General features: G+C 41.5%; 1 protein-coding gene across 3 annotated transcripts in view; it reads left to right on the forward strand.

Moving 5' to 3' along the window:
* The window catches only part of LOC109872169 (probable cation-transporting ATPase 13A3), a 41828-nt gene that overhangs the window by 14482 nt on the left and 8523 nt on the right, over positions 1-18823 (forward strand). The window contains exons 10-32 of one of the 3 annotated variants that reach the window (XM_020463293.2): positions 148-279; positions 531-698; positions 1430-1587; positions 1986-2174; positions 2536-2597; positions 3354-3504; positions 8486-8608; positions 8715-8732; positions 8873-9026; positions 9200-9320; positions 9530-9654; positions 9987-10153; positions 10420-10560; positions 12959-13038; positions 13234-13276; positions 13877-13986; positions 15985-16081; positions 16185-16257; positions 16455-16632; positions 17072-17253; positions 17613-17701; positions 17835-17915; positions 18231-18332. In XM_020463293.2, coding sequence (XP_020318882.1) covers positions 148-279; positions 531-698; positions 1430-1587; positions 1986-2174; positions 2536-2597; positions 3354-3504; positions 8486-8608; positions 8715-8732; positions 8873-9026; positions 9200-9320; positions 9530-9654; positions 9987-10153; positions 10420-10560; positions 12959-13038; positions 13234-13276; positions 13877-13986; positions 15985-16081; positions 16185-16257; positions 16455-16632; positions 17072-17253; positions 17613-17701; positions 17835-17915; positions 18231-18332 — 2744 coding nt within the window. Of the gene's footprint in view, positions 1-147; positions 280-530; positions 699-1429; positions 1588-1985; positions 2175-2535; positions 2598-3353; positions 3505-8485; positions 8609-8714; positions 8733-8872; positions 9027-9199; positions 9321-9529; positions 9655-9986; positions 10154-10419; positions 10561-12958; positions 13039-13233; positions 13277-13876; positions 13987-15984; positions 16082-16184; positions 16258-16454; positions 16633-17071; positions 17254-17612; positions 17702-17834; positions 17916-18230; positions 18333-18823 lie in introns of those variants that run through there. The other 2 variants (XM_020463294.2, XM_031806809.1) reach the window with 2 other exon arrangements.

Here is an 18823-nt window from a genome sequence, read left to right on the forward strand (position 1 = left end):
TTGCCTAAATATTATTATAGAACTTTTTTATTTATTTAGTTTAGCTTTCTTAATGAAGCAGAAAATCCATAGTTATTTCTGGTTGTTAATCACAGTTAGCTGGCTCCTGCTTTGTAGTATACCCCTGTGGTGTTGTGTTGAACACAGATGTCGAGGAGGCCATGTCCACAGAGCTGGTCCCCGGTGATGTCATCGTCATCCCGTCCAATGGAATGATCATGCCCTGTGACGCCGTGCTGGTTCATGGAAACTGCATCGTCAACGAGAGCATGCTGACAGGTGACTATAAAATGTTCATCCTTTAATTTGAACACTGTGGGCCAGTTTCCCGGACCCAGATTAAGCCTTGTCCTGGACTAAAAACCATGCTCAATGGGAAAACTAATTTGAAAGTGCTTTTCGGTTCAGGACTAGCTATAATCTGGGTCCGGAAAACAGGCCCCATATGCCATAATAAAAGCTGCTATGGTTCCATTGTAGTGTAATCAGGTTATGTGTACCTATAATATCTTTCTATTGGTCCTCTGCAGGTGAGAGTGTGCCTGTCACCAAGACCAGCCTACCCAGCTCAGGAGAAGATGGGGCTGGCGTCTATAGCATAGAGGAACACAAGAGACACACACTGTTCTGTGGCACTCACATCATTCAGACCCGCTTCTACACCGGGGAACTGGTCAAGGCCGTGGTGGTCAGGACTGGTGAGACCACTTATTGTTTCCAGTCTTCTGTTATAGAGCTGTTTTTCATTGACCTTAATACACCTAATACACATTTATTACCTATTATAAACTGAGTGGTTCGAGCCCTGAATACTGATTGGCTGACAGCAGTGGTATATCAGACCGTATACCACAGGTATGACAACAACAAAAAATTACTGCTCCAATTACGTTGGTAACCAGTTTAAAATAGCAATAAGGCACCTCTGGGGTTTGTGGTATATGGCCAATATACCACGGCTAAGGGCTGTATCCAGGCACTCCACGTTGCGTCATGCTTAAGAACAGCCCTTAGTTGTGGTATATTGGCATATGGTATATGTGGTATATAAGGGCTGGTATTGTGGTATATAAGGGCTGTATCCAGGCACTCCACGTTGCGTCATGCTTAAGAACAGCCCTTAGTTGTGGTATAATACCTTATTGCTTAAATATAGCATATGTCTATTAGTGCATGGGCCCCCAACTCTAGGTTAACTGACCTATACAGGGCTGTAAAGTTATTATAGGTCTAGCTCAAAGTGTTTGTGTGCATTCAGTTTTAAACCAACCTTCCCTGAATACAACAGTGGAGAGAGACATGGTGAGGATGGGCTCCCAGCTTCCACTGGGATGTGAGATAAATGTACTCAATTAAAGGGGTAATATGGCACTCTGCAGCTCATCAATTCAAATGCTATTTAGGTTATTTGTTATTTGTTGTCTGTCAGGTTTCAGCACAGAGAAGGGCCAGCTGGTGCGCTCCATCCTGTACCCCAAGCCCACTGACTTCAAGCTGTACAGAGATGCCTATCTCTTCCTGCTCTGTCTGGTGGGAGTGGCCGGCATTGGCTTCATCTACACCATCGTCCTCAGCATCATAAACCAGGTACTGCACTTTGCAGTTTGTCTGTTCAGGCATTGAAAACAGATTGCATTTGTGTAGTTATTTTTTCACTAGTACTCAAAGAGCACACCTACCCACTCCACAATCAATGTGTAGTATCCATCCTGTGTTTTTGGCTTAGTATTAAATGAGTGAAAATAGTCCTCTGACAATGTATGAATTGACCATTATTTAAACATGCATGGTCCATTCCCAACCAATTCTCTTTTTTGGAAGAATATGACCGTCTCATAGTAAAATAGAAAAATATCAGTATGGAGACAGTTAAGTCCAGCAATAGTGTTGTTTCCCTGTCTGCAGTTTGTCCATTTCATTGAGTATTTTCCATGTCCAGGTTCCAGCCAAACTTATTAGAAGGTTCTTCTCTTCTCTTTGAACAGGTTCCAGCCAAAACCATAGTGGTTGAATCTCTGGACATTATCACCATCACGGTGCCCCCGGCGCTGCCTGCAGCCATGACAGCTGGCATCGTCTATGCCCAGCGCCGGCTGAAACGTGTGGGTATCTTCTGCATCAGTCCCCAGAGGATCAACATCTGTGGCCAACTCAACCTCGTCTGCTTCGACAAGGTACCCACTATGCCTTGTCTGCTTCGACAAGGTACCCACTATGCCTTGTCTGCTTCGACAAGGTACCCACTATGCCTTGTCTGCATCAACAAGGTACCCACTATGCCTTGTCTGCTTCGACAAGGTACCCACTATGCCACCGAAACACAAACTATCAAAACTTCATGCCAAGTATCAGGCTGTTATAATCACTAGTGAAACATATTGCTCTATCTAGTAGTATGTTTTCGTAAAACTATGATTCTGTGATTTTAAAATAAAGTATTCAGAAATCTTTAGCTAGCACACAAGTAGGAAATGCAGACAGTTGTAGAATGAAGCTACAGTATATTTCTGTGTAACTGTCCTGCTCCTCACACAGACTGGTACTCTCACTGAAGATGGTTTGGACCTTTGGGGGATCCAGAGAGTTGAAAATGGCAGGTGAGAATGGGAGGGATATGAGGTGTCCATGTTTCTCACCATGGCTACCATGGCTACCATGGCTAAGGAGCGATGTTCTCTTCTACCATGTATCAGTTATCTACTGTCTCTGACCCCTCCATTGTTATAGGGAAGTCAGTGGATGAATACCACAGCTCCTTTGTTTCCCCCAGTCCTTTCTCTGTGACCCCACTAGTCCCCTTGTGAAACCCCCACTATGTTAAAGGGGCAATCAGCAGTTGAAACAATAACAAAGCCTACCACTGTTTTGGTAAAAAGCTGAAGCTGAGGGATGGGGCTGGAGAAATGTAACCAATTTCAAATTCATAGACAGATATGGATGCAGACTGACCATCCATGATATCAAAAATGATAGTTGTAACCATGTTTAGAGGCTATACAGTGTTTGTTTACATTTACTTTGTTTACACACATTGGAGTTAAACAAGCTTATATTTTGGGTTCTGATGGGGTACAGCAGTTGAACTAAGCTCATGAGGTATTTTGAATTTAAATTCCTCAACAATCAATGGGTACATATTAATTTGTAGGGCCAAAAATTGATGTAGCAAACTGCAGATTGTCATTTTAGAGAGATAGAGATAGTTACACATTTACATAATGTTGTAGTTACCTTTTTAAAGCTATTCAATCAGAAACCCACAATTTACACGCGTTTACTGAGCTGCAACCCCCTATGGGTGGAAAACACTAAATTGGTCTTAGATCAGCTTTCAATCTACCTCTTTCTCTCAGTTTCTCTCCCCCAGAGGATGACCCAGCCAATGAGACACTAGTCAGGTCCTCGTTTGTGTCTTGCATGGCCACCTGCCACTCTCTGACCAAGCTAGAGGGAGAACTCTCCGGAGACCCAATGGACCTCAAGATGTTCAACGCTACAGGCTGGGTCAGTCGGTCGCAATGTTTTTTTTCCAACGCTGTCTCTGTTCCTGTGTGGATATTGTAACCTACAGTAGTTTCTGTTATATACTGAAGAAAATTATAAACACAACATGTAAAGTGTTGGTCCCATGATTCATGAGCTGAAATAAAAGATCCCAGAAATGTTCCATACGCACAAAAAGCTGTTTGTGAGCTCAAATGTTAATGTCATTCAAATGTTGTGCACAAATTAGTTTACATCCCTGTTTGTGAGCATTTCTCCTTTGCCAAGATAATCCATCCACCTGACAGATGTGGTGTAATGCAGACACTGGGAGTCAGGAAGCAAGTACAGGGGGTGAATTTAATAATACAAAAAACATGGAACAATACAAAACAAGAGTAGCGTCTGAACATGAGAAACAAAACTAATACTGCCTGGGGAATGAACCAAAGGGAGTGACAGATATAGGGGAGGTTATCATAGAAGTGATGGATTCCAGGTGAGGAGTCCAGAGGCACAGGGGTGCGTAACTATGGTTGCAGGTGTGCGTGATAATAAGTCAACTGGTGACAACGAGTGCCAGAGAGGGGGAGCGGAAGTATACGTACAATTTCAAGAAGCTCATTAAACAGCATGATCATTACACAGGTGCACCTCGTGTTGGAGGCAATAAAAGGCCATTCTAAAATGTGCAGTTTTGTCCCACACAACGCCACTAATGTCTCAAGTTTTTAGGGAGCGTGCAATTGGCATGCTGACTGCAGGAATATCCACCAGACCTCTTACCAGATAATTGAATGTTAATTTCTCTACCATAAGCCGCTTCCAACGTCGTTTTAGAGAATTTGGCAGTATGTCCAACCGCCCTCTAAACCCCAGACCACGTTTAACCACGCCAGCCCAGGACCTCCACACCCGGCTTCTTTACCTGTAACATAGTCTGAGACCAGCCACCCGGACAGGTGATGAAACTGTGGGTTTGCACAATCGAAGGATTTCTGCACAAACTGTCAGAAACTGGCTCAGGGAAGCTTATCTGTGTGCTCGTCGTCCTCAACAGGGTCTTGATCTGATTGCGTCGTAACCAACTTCAGTGGGCAAATGCTCACCTTCGATGGCCACTGACACTCTGGAGAAGTGTGCTTTTCATGGATGAATCCTGGTTTTAACTGTACTGGGTAGATGGCAGACAGCGGTGTATGGCATCGTGTGGGCGAGCAGTTTTCTGATGTCAACGTTGTGAACAGAGCGCCCTATGGTGGCGGTGGGGTTATGGTATTTTATTGATGGCAATTTGAATGCACAGAGCTACTGTGACGAGATCCTGAGGCCCATTGTCACGCCATTCATCCACCACCATCACCTCATGTTTCAGCATGATAATGCACAGCCCCATGTCACAAGGATCTGTACACAATTCCTGGAAGTGAAAATATCCCAGTTCTCCCATGGTGTGCATACTCACCAGACATGTCACCCATTGAGCGTGTTTGGGATGCTCTGGATCGACGTGTACGACAGCGTGTTCCAGTTCCCACCAATATCCAGCAACTTTGCACAGCCATTGAAGAGGTGTGGGACAACATTCCATAGGCCTCAATCAACAGCCTGATCAGCTCTATGTGAAGGATATGTGTCACGCTGCATTAGGCAAATGGTGGTCACACCAGATACTGACTGGTTTTCTGATCCACGCCCCTACCTTTTTAAAAAAAGTATCTGTGACCCACAGATGCATATCTGAATTCCCAGTCATGTGAAATCCATAGATTAGGCCCTAATGAATTTATTCCCAGTCATGTGAAATCCATAGATTAGGCCCTAATGAATTTATTCCCAGTCATGTGAAATCCATAGATTAGGCCCTAATGAATTTATTCCCAGTCATGTGAAATCCATAGATTAGGCCCTAATGAATTTATTCCCAGTCATGTGAAATCCATAGATTAGGCCCTAATGAATTTATTCCCAGTCATGTGAAATCCATAGATTAGGCCCTAATGAATTTATTCCCAGTCATGTGAAATCCATAGATTAGGCCCTAATGAATTTATTCCCAGTCATGTGAAATCCATAGATTAGGCCCTAATGAATTTATTCCCAGTCATGTGAAATCCATAGATTAGGCCCTAATGAATTTATTCCCAGTCATGTGAAATACATAGATTAGGACCTAATGAATTTATTCCCAGTCATGTGAAATCCATAGATTAGGCCCTAATGAATTTATTCCCAGTCATGTGAAATACATAGATTAGGACCTAATGAATTTATTCCCAGTCATGTGAAATACATAGATTAGGCCCTAATGAATTTATTCCCAGTCATGTGAAATACATAGATTAGGACCTAATGAATTTATTCCCAGTCATGTGAAATACATAGATTAGGACCTAATGAATTTATTCCCAGTCATGTGAAATACATAGATTAGGACCTAATGAATTTATTCCCAGTCATGTGAAATACATAGATTAGGCCCTAATGAATTTATTCCCAGTCATGTGAAATACATAGATTAGGACCTAATGAATTTATTCCCAGTCATGTGAAATACATAGATTAGGCCCTAATGAATTTATTCCCAGTCATGTGAAATACATAGATTAGGACCTAATGAATTTATTCCCAGTCATGTGAAATACATAGATTAGGCCCTAATGAATTTATTCCCAGTCATGTGAAATCCATAGATTAGGCCCTAATGAATTTATTCCCAGTCATGTGAAATCCATAGATTAGGCCCTAATGAATTTATTCCCAGTCATGTGAAATACATAGATTAGGACCTAATGAATTTATTCCCAGTCATGTGAAATACATAGATTAGGCCCTAATGAATTTATTCCCAGTCATGTGAAATACATAGATTAGGCCCTAATGAATTTATTCCCAGTCATGTGAAATACATAGATTAGGACCTAATGAATTTATTCCCAGTCATGTGAAATACATAGATTAGGCCCTAATGAATTTATTCCCAGTCATGTGAAATACATAGATTAGGACCTAATGAATTTATTCCCAGTCATGTGAAATACATAGATTAGGCCCTAATGAATTTATTCCCAGTCATGTGAAATACATAGATTAGGACCTAATGAATTTATTCCCAGTCATGTGAAATACATAGATTAGGACCTAATGAATTTATTCCCAGTCATGTGAAATACATAGATTAGGCCCTAATGAATTTATTCCCAGTCATGTGAAATACATAGATTAGGACCTAATGAATTTATTCCCAGTCATGTGAAATACATAGATTAGGCCCTAATGAATTTATTCCCAGTCATGTGAAATACATAGATTAGGACCTAATGAATTTATTCCCAGTCATGTGAAATACATAGATTAGGACCTAATGAATTTATTCCCAGTCATGTGAAATACATAGATTAGGCCCTAATGAATTTATTCCCAGTCATGTGAAATACATAGATTAGGCCCTAATGAATTTATTCCCAGTCATGTGAAATACATAGATTAGGCCCTAATGAATTTATTCCCAGTCATGTGAAATACATAGATTAGGACCTAATGAATTTATTCCCAGTCATGTGAAATACATAGATTAGGCCCTAATGAATTTATTCCCAGTCATGTGAAATACATAGATTAGGACCTAATGAATTTATTCCCAGTCATGTGAAATACATAGATTAGGCCCTAATGAATTTATTCCCAGTCATGTGAAATACATAGATTAGGACCTAATGAATTTATTCCCAGTCATGTGAAATACATAGATTAGGACCTAATGAATTTATTCCCAGTCATGTGAAATACATAGATTAGGCCCTAATGAATTTATTCCCAGTCATGTGAAATACATAGATTAGGACCTAATGAATTTATTCCCAGTCATGTGAAATACATAGATTAGGACCTAATGAATTTATTCCCAGTCATGTGAAATACATAGATTAGGACCTAATGAATTTATTCCCAGTCATGTGAAATACATAGATTAGACCCTAATGAATTTATTCCCAGTCATGTGAAATCCATAGATTAGGCCCTAATGAATTTATTCCCAGTCATGTGAAATCCATTGATTAGGCCCTAATGAATTTATTCCCAGTCATGTGACATCCATAGATTAGGCCCTAATGAATTTATTTCAATTGACCGATTTCTTTACATGAACTGTAACTCAGTAAAATGTTTGAAATTGTTGCATGTTGTGTTTTATATTGTTATTCAGTGTAGCCAAGTCAATGGGGATTCCAATGAAGAGTTGTGGAAAAAGAGGGTCCAAGACAACATTGGAATGATAATCTCTCGTACACTTGTTCAGTGTAGTTATGCTAACAATGCTACACGCTAACTGCATTTCTGTAATAATACTGTAGTAATGTGTTACACATACTGGTATTACACAGGAAATGTTCCAACTTGTATATGTACTGTTGCTGACTGAAACATGCTCTGACACATTCTTCATATCTTTGTATGTCATGACAACAACACAAAACATTTTGACAGTTAGTGGCAGCAGTGGGATTCTTTCTGTTAGAGCTATGGTAACAGAGCTATGGTAACAGAGCTATGGTAACAGAATAGCTGGAAGATGCTACATAAAAATAAAAAATAAACATATATATATATATATATATTTGACCTTTATTTAAGTCAGTTAAGAACAAATTCTTACTTTCATTGACAGCCTAGGAACAGTGGGTTAACTGCCTTGTTCAGGGGCAGAACGACAGATTTTGACCTTGTTAGCTCAGGGATTCGATCTTGCAACCTTCCGGTTACTAGTCCAATGGTCTAACCACTCGGCTATCTGCCACCCCGACATGCTAACATAAGCACAAAATCCCTACCACTGGTGCCAGACTGTTTCTACATTCAGCAATATTACATCGTTGCCTTGGCAAGATGGCAGACTGGACCCCGGGTTACCTGTCTAAATCATGTTTAGCCTGTCAGAAGGGGCTGCCAGGTTTCAAATGGGTCACTAATGTTGTTTAACACCAATGTTTGTCGTGTTCAGATTCTAGAGGAGCCAACAGAGGAAGAAACAGCCCTCCACAATCCCATAATGCCCACCGTGGTGCGGCCACCCAAACAGGTGCTCCCAGAGGTCAACCAGGAAGTCAATCTAGCACAAAACATGGTACAGTATCCATAGTATGCTCTCTCCTACCTTGCTACATCTCAATATCTGGTAGATATACCTTAACTATGTTCTTTAAACCTTCTTTTCTCCTTTGTGTTTTTAGGAGCTGTCTGAGCTGACGGTAAGCGCTGAGGGCTTTTTCAAATGCATCTTTCTTTTCTTTCCTGAATATTGATTTGTATGTGAATGGATTTGTTTATGAATGGGAAAAGTTGAACGGTTGAAGGGATTTTGTTTGATCTTGTGCTGTCGGTCTCTCAGTTGTCCTATGAGATTGGGATCGTCCGCCAGTTTCCTTTCTCTTCGGCTCTACAGAGGATGAGTGTGGTGGTCCGGAAGCTGGGGGAGAAGCGCATGGACGCCTACCTCAAGGGGGCGCCAGAGGTTGTGGCCAGCCTCTGCGCAGAGGACACAAGTTAGTTAGACCTTTATTCAGTCTTTCCAGGCAGCAGTTTGCCAGAACATGTACTTCTATTCCAGTACCCCGCCTGTATGTACACTGTCAAGACAGGCTTACACATTTACATGAACATGCTTGCTGGCTAATAAGACTATAACCCAATTAATTATTATTTTCTCTTACTCTAGTACCAGAGAGCTTCACAGAGACCTTGGAGTTTTACACCAGGCAGGGGTTCAGAGTCATAGCCTTGGCCCATCGCCAGCTGGAGGCCAAACTCTCCTGGCACAAGGTCCAGAACCTCAACAGGTAGTACAATGTGCTTAATGCAATGTGTTGAATAGAATCACAGGAGTGAGAACTGACTTATTTCTTGTTAGAAGATTCAAGACATTTGAATGTGTGAATTTGTGAACTTCCCCCTTTCACAAATAGTGTAACTTTTTAAAATATTTGCTGGATTATGTGGGATAAATTCTTATTCTTTAATTGATTGATCTGTTTTCTATACCTGTCAGAGATCTCATAGAGACCAATATGGAGTTCCTTGGGCTCATAATCATGCAAAACAAGCTAAAGGAAGAGACTTCTGGGGTTTTAAAAGACCTGCGACGTGCAAACATCCGCACTGTGATGGTTACAGGTGAATAAGCCAATCATATACAGTCTTCATCTACAATACAAAATGTTGTCAGTATTCTGAGAGATTGTTTAGGTTTGCTTGTGCCTTTTTGTACTGTAGCATGTACCAATCTTACCAATATTCAATACCATAGTCCCACCAGCACTTTACACTGAAGCAACCATCAGTACTGCAAAGCCATATAAACTGCTGTTATGTCATTTGGAATGACTAAGCTAACTACGACTGGCTGCCACCCCTACACTGATAACAATGAAAATGTTGAGCATCTTACATGTTAGTCATTTAACTTGTTTTGCATCTCGTTGTCATCTCTCTCTGTCTGACTGTAGGCGATAATATGCTAACCGCTATATCAGTAGCCAGAGACTGTGGGATGATAACCCCTCATGAGAGGGTCATCGTAGCAGACGCCACACCTCCCAAAGACATCCATCCTGCTACGATCAATTGGCACTACACAGAGAACCACGTCACCAGCAAAGACAACCGTGTTGAGGTGAGGGGAAAAACCTAATTAAAAGACGTGGATTGATATTAAACTATTCTATAAAGACAGGATATGAGTCTATTAAACAAGTCTCACTTGGAAACAAAGTGAGACTTGCTTAAAAAGTACTCCCTGGGTGAATAATGCAATATGTGTATATTCAGTATATTACATGTCCTGTAGCCTAAGGACACAGTTTCTTTCCTCATTGATGTTGTTGCAACTGATGATCCATCATGGCCGTTCATGTCGCCCTTTTCTCTATTGTTCCCCAGTCAGTGGAAATCAGCCTTGAGGATTTGGGCCATGTGGCTTATGGTGAGCAGCACAAGCAGCAGGAGCAGGGATACCACTTTGCCATGAGTGGCAGGTCCTTTGCTGTCATCACCGAACACTTCCCTGACCTAGTCCAAAAGGTCAGTGCCAAACTCCATCACTCTGTTTGGACAATAGAAATTAAATGACTGTACGATGACAGACGTACTAAATTGCTACATTCTAGTGTTCAGTGCCTCCCTTAACTGAGCTGGGTTTGTAATACCTAGATGGTAAACCCTTATTAAAACTAAATGCATGCTATTCAATCGTTCCCTGCCCGCACCTGCTCGCCCGTCCAGCATCACTACTCTGGACGGCTCTGACTTAGAATACGTGGACAACTACAAATACATGGGTGTCTGGTTAGACTGTAAACTCTCCTTCCAGACTCACATTAAGCATTTCCAATCCAAAATTAAATCTAGAATCGGCTTCCTATATCGCAACAAAGCATCCTTCACTCATGCTGCCAAACATACCCTCGTAAAACTGACCATCCTACCGATCCTCGACTTCAGTGATGTCATCTATAAAATAGTCTCCAACACTCTACTCCACAAACTTTGTCACCAAAGCCCAACACACTACCCACCATTGCGACCTGTACGCTCTCGTTGGTTGGCCCTCGTTTCATACTCGTCGCCAAAGCCACTGGCTACAGGTTATCTACAAGTCTCTGCTAGGTAAAGCCTCGCCTTATCTCAGCTCACTGGTCACCATAGCAGCACCAACTCGTAGCAAGCGCTCCAGCAGGTATATCTCACTGGTCACCCACAAAGCCAATTCCTCCTTCGGCCGCCTTTCCTTCCAGTTCTCTGCTGCCAATGACTGGAACGAACTGCAAAAATCTCTGAAGCTGGAGACTCACATTTCCCTCACTAGCTTTAAGCACCAGCTGTCAGAGCAGCTCACAGATTACTGCACCTGTACATAACTCATCTGTAAACAGCCTATCGATCTACCTACCTCATCCCCATACTGTATTTATTTATTTATTTATCTTGCTCCTTTGCACCCCAGTATCTCTACTTGCACATTCATCATCTGCACATCTACCATTCCAGTGTTTAATTGCTATATTGTAATTACTTTGCCACCATTGCCTATTTATTGCCTTAAAACCTCTTGGAACTACCCATCCCGGATCTGGGAGAATTGTCAGCAACTACACTAATTAGCATAGCACAACGGTCATATTCATGAAATCACAAGTGAAATATAGCGAAACACAGCTTAGCCTTTTGTTAATCACCCTGTCGTCTCAGATTTTGAAATTATGCTTTACAGCGATAGCAAGACAAGCGTTTGTGTAAGTTTATCAATAGCCTAGCATAGCATTATGTCCAGCTAGCAGCAGGAAGCTTGGTCACAAAAATCTGAAAAGCAATCAAATTAACCGTTTACCTCTGATCTCCAGATGTTTTCACTGACGAGACTCCCAGTTAGATAGCAAATGTTCCTTTAGTTCTATAGAGATTCTTTTTATACCCAAAATACCTCCGTTTGTTTGTCACGTTATGTTCAGAAATCCACCGGAAATAGCGGTCACGACAACGCCAAAAATCCAAATTATATCCATAATATCGACAGAAACATGGCAAACATTTTTTATAATCAATCCTCAAGGTGTTTTTCAAATATCTATTCGATAATATATCAACTGGGACAGTTGGCTTTTCAGTAGGACCGGGAGGAAAAATGGCTACCTCTCTCTTTTACGCAAGAATCACTCAGAGCCATCAGCTGGCCATTTACGCAATGTGTTCGTTTACGCTCATTCTTCAACATAAAGGCGTGAAACTACGTCTAAAGGCTGTAGACACCTTAGGGAAGACGTAGAAAAAGGAATCGGGTTGATATCCCTTTCAATGGGCAATAGGGATGCATAGAAAGACAGGGGTTTCAAAATAAGGGTCACTTCCTGATTGGATTTTTCCCAGGATTTCGCCTGCAATATCAGTTCTGTTATATTCACAGACAATATTTTTACAGTTTTGGAAACTTTAGAGTGTTTGCTATCCTAAGCTGTCAATTATATGCATATTCTAGCATCTGGTCCTGAGAAATAGGCAGTTTACTTTGGGAAGGTATTTTTTTCAAAAATAAAAATAGTGCCCCCTAGTTTCAACAGGTTTTAACTTACCTCATTTGCACTCACTGTAAATATACTTTTTGTTTAGTTTGTTCTACTGTATTATTGACTGTATGTTTTGTTTATTCCCTGTGTAACTCTGTGTTGTTGTATGTGTCGAATTGCTATGCTTTATCTTGGCCAGGTCGCAGTTGCAAATGAGAACTTGTTCTGTTTACACAGGCAGCCGAATTCAGATATTTTTCCACTCATTGGTCTTTTGACCAATCAGATCAACTCTTTTGTCATTAATTGGGCAAAAGATCAGAATTGGGCTGCATGTGTAAACGCAGCTTTCGTCACACTAATACCACGTTATTTGATGCTAGTGTTATGCTCTGTCTGTCCACTGGGTGGTGCTGTAGCTGGCACTGCATGCCACAATATTCGCCCGCATGGCTCCTGACCAGAAGACTCAGCTGGTAGAGGTCCTACAGAGTGTGGAGTGAGTCTCCTCTTCAGCACTAACCCCTACAAGCACAAGGCGTTCAAAATAGTTATTTTTGGATGAAAATATGTCCTTTTGGAATCACGTCTTGTGCTTACTGGGAAACTACATTATGCTACATTTCTGTCATCCAGCGAAATAATATGTTGACCACTTGGCTTTAATTGCCTCTTATTTTTTTGCCCTTTGCAGCTATACTGTAGGGATGTGTGGTGATGGTGCCAATGACTGTGGCGTAAGTATGGGGTTGTCATTTTTATGTGTACTACTGTTCTGAAGAGATGTACTCGGTGTTTTTCCTCTCATAATTTAAAAGCATGTTTTACTACAATTAATGTGGTCCTTTGTAGCTCAGTTGTTAGAGCATGGCGCTTGCAACACCAGGATAGTGGGTTTGATTCCCGGGACCATCCTTATGTAAAATGCATGCACACATGATTGTAAGTTGTTTTGCATAGGAGCAGCTGCTAAATGGCATATATTGATTTGATTTGCTGTAAAAGAAAATGCTTGAATGGGGCAGATTAGTGTTGCTATGATCAGGGTCACTGTTCAGACCATAGGATCAGCTGTTTTCAAACTGTACACAGTTCAAGCAGTATGACATTAGTCAGTAGATTCCATAAGAGGACACTATTCTCCTGACGCCACTATTAGGAACAGACGTCTCTTTCCTGTAATGCCGCCCTCTTTTAACTCTGCTATAAAATGTATTTTAGCAGACAGGCTATTACCTTTCACCTGGCCTCCATGGGAATTAAACCCACAACCAATGTTCCAAGCAATTATTTGGAGCACATCGAGTGACCTCCCCTCCTCCCTCTGCTATCTCCAGGCCCTAAAGAGAGCTCACAGTGGGATCTCTCTGTCAGAGCTGGAGGCCTCGGTCGCCTCCCCCTTCACCTCCTCCACCGCCAACATCTCCTGTGTGCCCAACCTCATTAGGTACTGTAGCATCAATCAGATGTTTTTTATAAAGCCCTTTTTACATCATCAGTTGTCACAGTGCTTTACCGTAACCCAAGCCTAAAACCCCAAAGAGCAAGCAACGCAGAAGCACAGTGGCCAGAGACAACTCCCTGGAAGGCAGGAATCTTGGAATAAACCTATAGAGGAAATGGCATCCCTTTTCATCAACAATATCAAATGTCTCTTTATTTGACAGTCCTTATACAGTTGTTATAAATTACTTGGCACAAGTACAGTGCCTTGCGAAAGTATTCGGCCCCCTTGAACTTTGCGACCTTTTGCCACATTTCAGGCTTCAAACATAAAGATATAAAACTGTATTTTTTTGTGAAGAATCAACAACAAGTGGGACACAATCATGAAGTGGAACGACATTTATTGGATATTTCAAACTTTTTTAACAAATCAAAAACTGAAAAATTGGGCGTGCAAAATTATTCAGCCCCTTTACTTTCAGTGCAGCAAACTCTCCAGAAGTTCAGTGAGGATCTCTGAATGATCCAATGTTGACCTAAATGACTAATGATGATAAATACAATCCACCTGTGTGTAATCAAGTCTCCGTATAAATGCACCTGCACTGTGATAGTCTCAGAGGTCCGTTAAAAGCGCAGAGAGCATCATGAAGAACAAGGAACACACCAGGCAGGTCCGAGATACTGTTGTAAAGAAGTTTAAAGCCGGATTTGGATACAAAAAGATTTCCCAAGCTTTAAACATCCCAAGGAGCACTGAGCAAGCGATAATATTGAAATGGAAGGAGTATCAGACCACTGCAAATCTACCAAGACCTGGCCGTCCCTCTAAACTTTCAGCTCATACAAGGAGAAGACTGATCAGAGATGCAGCCAAGAGGCCCATGATCACTCTGGATGAACTGCAGATATCTACAGCTGAGGTGGGAGACTCTGTCCATAAGACAACAATCAGTCGTATATTGCACAAATCTGGCCTTTATGGAAGAGTGGCAAGAAGAAAGCCATTTCTTAAAGATATCCATAAAAAGTGTCATTTAAAGTTTGCCACAAGCCACCTGGGAGACACACCAAACATGTGGAAGAAGGTGCTCTGGTCAGATGAAACCAAAATTGAACTTTTTGGCAACAATGCAAAACGTTATGTTTGGCGTAAAAGCAACACAGCTCATCACCCTGAACACACCATCCCCACTGTCAAACATGGTGGTGGCAGCATCATGGTTTGGGCCTGCTTTTCTTCAGCAGGGACAGGAAAGATGGTTAAAATTGATGGGAAGATGGATGGAGCCAAATACAGGACCATTCTGGAAGAAAACCTGATGGAGTCTGCAAAACACCTGAGACTGGGACGGAGATTTGTCTTCCAACAAGACAATGATCCAAAACATAAAGCAAAATCTATAATGGAATGGTTCAAAAATAAACATATCCAGGTGTTAGAATGGCCAAGTCAAAGTCCAGACCTGAATCCAATCGAGAATCTGTGGAAAGAACTGAAAACTGCTGTTCACAAATGCTCTCCATCCAACCTCACTGAGCTCGAGCTGTTTTGCAAGGAGGAATGGGAAAAAAAATCGGTCTCTCGATGTGCAAAACTGATAGAGACATTCCCCAAGCGACTTACAGCTGTAATCGCAGCAAAAGGTGGCGCTACAAAGTATTAACTTAAGGGGGCTGAATAATTTTGCACGCCCAATATTTCAGTTTTTGATTTGTTAAAGAAGTTTGAAATATCCAATAAATGTCGTTCCACTTCATGATTGTGTCCCACTTGTTGTTGATTCTTCACAAAAAAATACAGTTTTATATCTTTGTTTGAAGCCTGAAATGTGGCAAAAGGTCGCAAAGTTCAAGGGGGCCGAATACTTTCGCAAGTCACTGTACCTGTCAAATATCTGTCTGTGGAATAAAATGTATCTGTTGAAGTATTTGAAGTGCTATATCAAAGTAGTCTCAGAGTTGCCAGTCTGAATGATGGCCTGTTGTTTCTCCACAGAGAGGGGAGAGCTGCTCTCATCACCTCCTTCTGTGTGTTCAAGTTCATGGCCCTGTACAGCATCATCCAGTACCTCAGTGTTACGCTCCTCTACTCTGTGAGTACTGGTCCCAGATCAGTTTAGCTACTATGATCAACTGATGAATAAGGTAATGACTGGTTTGAGATCAGTTTTAAGGGGTTGTGTCTCCATGTTCTAGATCCTCAGCAACCTGGGAGACTTCCAGTTCCTCTTCATTGACGTTGCTATCATTCTGATCATTGCCTTCACAAGTGAGTAATAGAAACCTGTCTCCAGAATGTTTTAACCAGCATTACTTGAGTTGAGTATCCAAGCAGGCATTGATAGTTTCTTCATGGGGACTCAAATATTCACATCCTAATTGCTGTATCACTGAAATTAATGACTAAAATTGATAAAAAATGTACTGCCATTTATTGATTTCCTATTGTTCATTATTTATTGTAAGTGAGTCTGAACCCGGCGTGGAAGGTTCTGGTGGCGCAGCGCCCCCCGTCCAGTCTAATCTCAGGCCCTCTGCTGTTCTCCGTGCTGACCCAGATCCTCACCTGTCTGGCCTTCCAGATCTTGGCCTTCCTCTGGGTCCGGGGCCAGAACTGGTACGAGAAATGGACGCCCCTCTCAGAGTGAGTACTGCACTACCTGTGCTGTGGGGGAAGGAATCTGGGACACCTATTTGGCTATTTATCTGATGGTCCAAAAGGTCATCTGGACCATATATATGATCCAAAATATTATCTGATGGTCCAACAAAATGATCTGAGACACTTACTTTATATGGAAGGTCCAAAAAAGAATTGTAGGACACAACCTCAGATGGTCCAACAACTCAATCCAGAAGTCCAAGAAAGTTATCTGGGGTTCTAAGGGATTGATAAGGGGTACTCCACCAGTCCATCTAGGAAGTCCATCTAAAGGTCAATAGACCCTTTAACTTTTGCTCTGGATGACAGTTGCGGTCTTGGCAAATCCTGGAAACAATCTGAGGTACAATAGCTGTGTCCAAGACACAGACTTATGTCCAAGAAAGTTATCTTCATGCTAACCCAAGTTTCTCTTCAACAGTGCTTGTAATGTTTCCAGTGCCAATCTCACCCATGGTCCCAACATAACGTCACATGTCGACCACAAGAACATCAGGAACTATGAGAACACTACACTCTTCTACGTCTCCTCCTTCCAGTACCTGGCAGTGGCCATCATCTTCTCCAAGGGAAAACCTTTCAGACAGCCAAGCTATAAAAACTGTAAGCTCCACTTGTGTATTGTCAACTGTGTTTGAATCCACAGTAACAGCAGATTTAAGATGCTAATGTTATTGTTTGACATAGAGCTAACATTTACTATAAAGCTATGGTTTACTGTATTGATTTGTCAATCTGGGCTTTAATTCCAGTCAATTCAGAAAGTTAACCAAATTAAATTTTAATTTCCAAATGTTCTTCATTGAAAAGCATGGAAGAGAATTGGAATTTCAGTGTACTTCCAGAATTGACTGGAATTTAAATGTAATTGACCCTGACACTAATTATATTAAATTGTCCATATGAGCAGCAAAATGGCCTAGTTACTGGTGACCTCATTTTGTTTGAACCAATGTCAATAGGGCCGTTCATGCTATCCTGTATGGCTCTGTACATATTCCTCTTCATGATCATGCTGTATCCTGTTCCTGCCATCGACAATTTCCTGGAGGTGAGTGAGACAAAATGGTCGACCCAAAATGGCTGCCGTTGCCTGGCATGATGTGGTGTAGTGTATGCTTTGCCTTGTGACGCTTTTGTCTTGAGACTAGCTAACCCCATCCCATTGCGCTCTTTCCCCGTAGATTGTGTGTGTTCCCCATGAATGGCGCATAACAGTGGTCATCATTGTCCTAGTGAACGCTGCTGTGTCTTTCCTATTGGAGGTACAGTATGCTATAGGGAACTTCATGTGTATTCACCCTACAATCTGTCTCTACAGGATTCAGCTTGTTGAGAATCTTGCATGTAGACATTTGTGATTATTAAATGACACCAATCCAATCAATTGATACAATCCCTCAATAATCAAATATAACAACCACATTGAATCAATATTTCTTAATTAATGTGTGCTTTTATTTTTGACTGTTGTTCTGAGTGACATCCTTGTCTTTGCTCATAACCTGATCATCACCCCCTAATTATGGACGATCAGCAGCCATTTTGTTTTCACTCCTGCCCAATGAAATCTTCCTTAGACTTTGGTCCTTGACATCATCTTATGGAAGCTGGTGTTCAGTCGAGACAAGCAGGGGGGCAGCGATGGCATGGCCGTCACCTCCGCTACTCTCACACCTCAGGTTGGGAATGTTTAGGCTTTGCCCCTTTATCTTGTTCTCTTTCACTTTGTAGATCGAGTAGTTGCCGCCCCCCCCCCCCCCCCCCCCCACTATGACCCATAGTAGTTGTCCCTCCCTTTTCCACATTTTGTTACGTTACAGCATTATTCTAAAATGGATTAAATAAAACATTTTCCTCATCAATTTACACACAATACCCCATAAATGACAAAGTGAAAACAGGCTTGCGAAAACAGGCTTTTAAAAGTGTTTGCTACTTTATAAAAAAAACTAAACAGAAATACCTTATTTACATAATTATTCAGACCCTTTGCTGTGAGACTTGAAATTGAGCTCTGGTGCATCCTGTTTCCATTGATCACCCGTGAGATGTTTACCTGTGGTAAATTCATTTAATTGGACATGATTTGGAAAGGCACACACCTGTCTATATAAGGTCCAACAGTTGACAGTGCCTGTCAGACCAAAAACCAAGCAGTGAGGTTGAAGGA

This window comes from Oncorhynchus kisutch, linkage group LG27, assembly GCF_002021735.2.
Source record: "Oncorhynchus kisutch isolate 150728-3 linkage group LG27, Okis_V2, whole genome shotgun sequence".
Classification (NCBI taxonomy): Eukaryota; Metazoa; Chordata; class Actinopteri; order Salmoniformes; family Salmonidae; genus Oncorhynchus; species Oncorhynchus kisutch.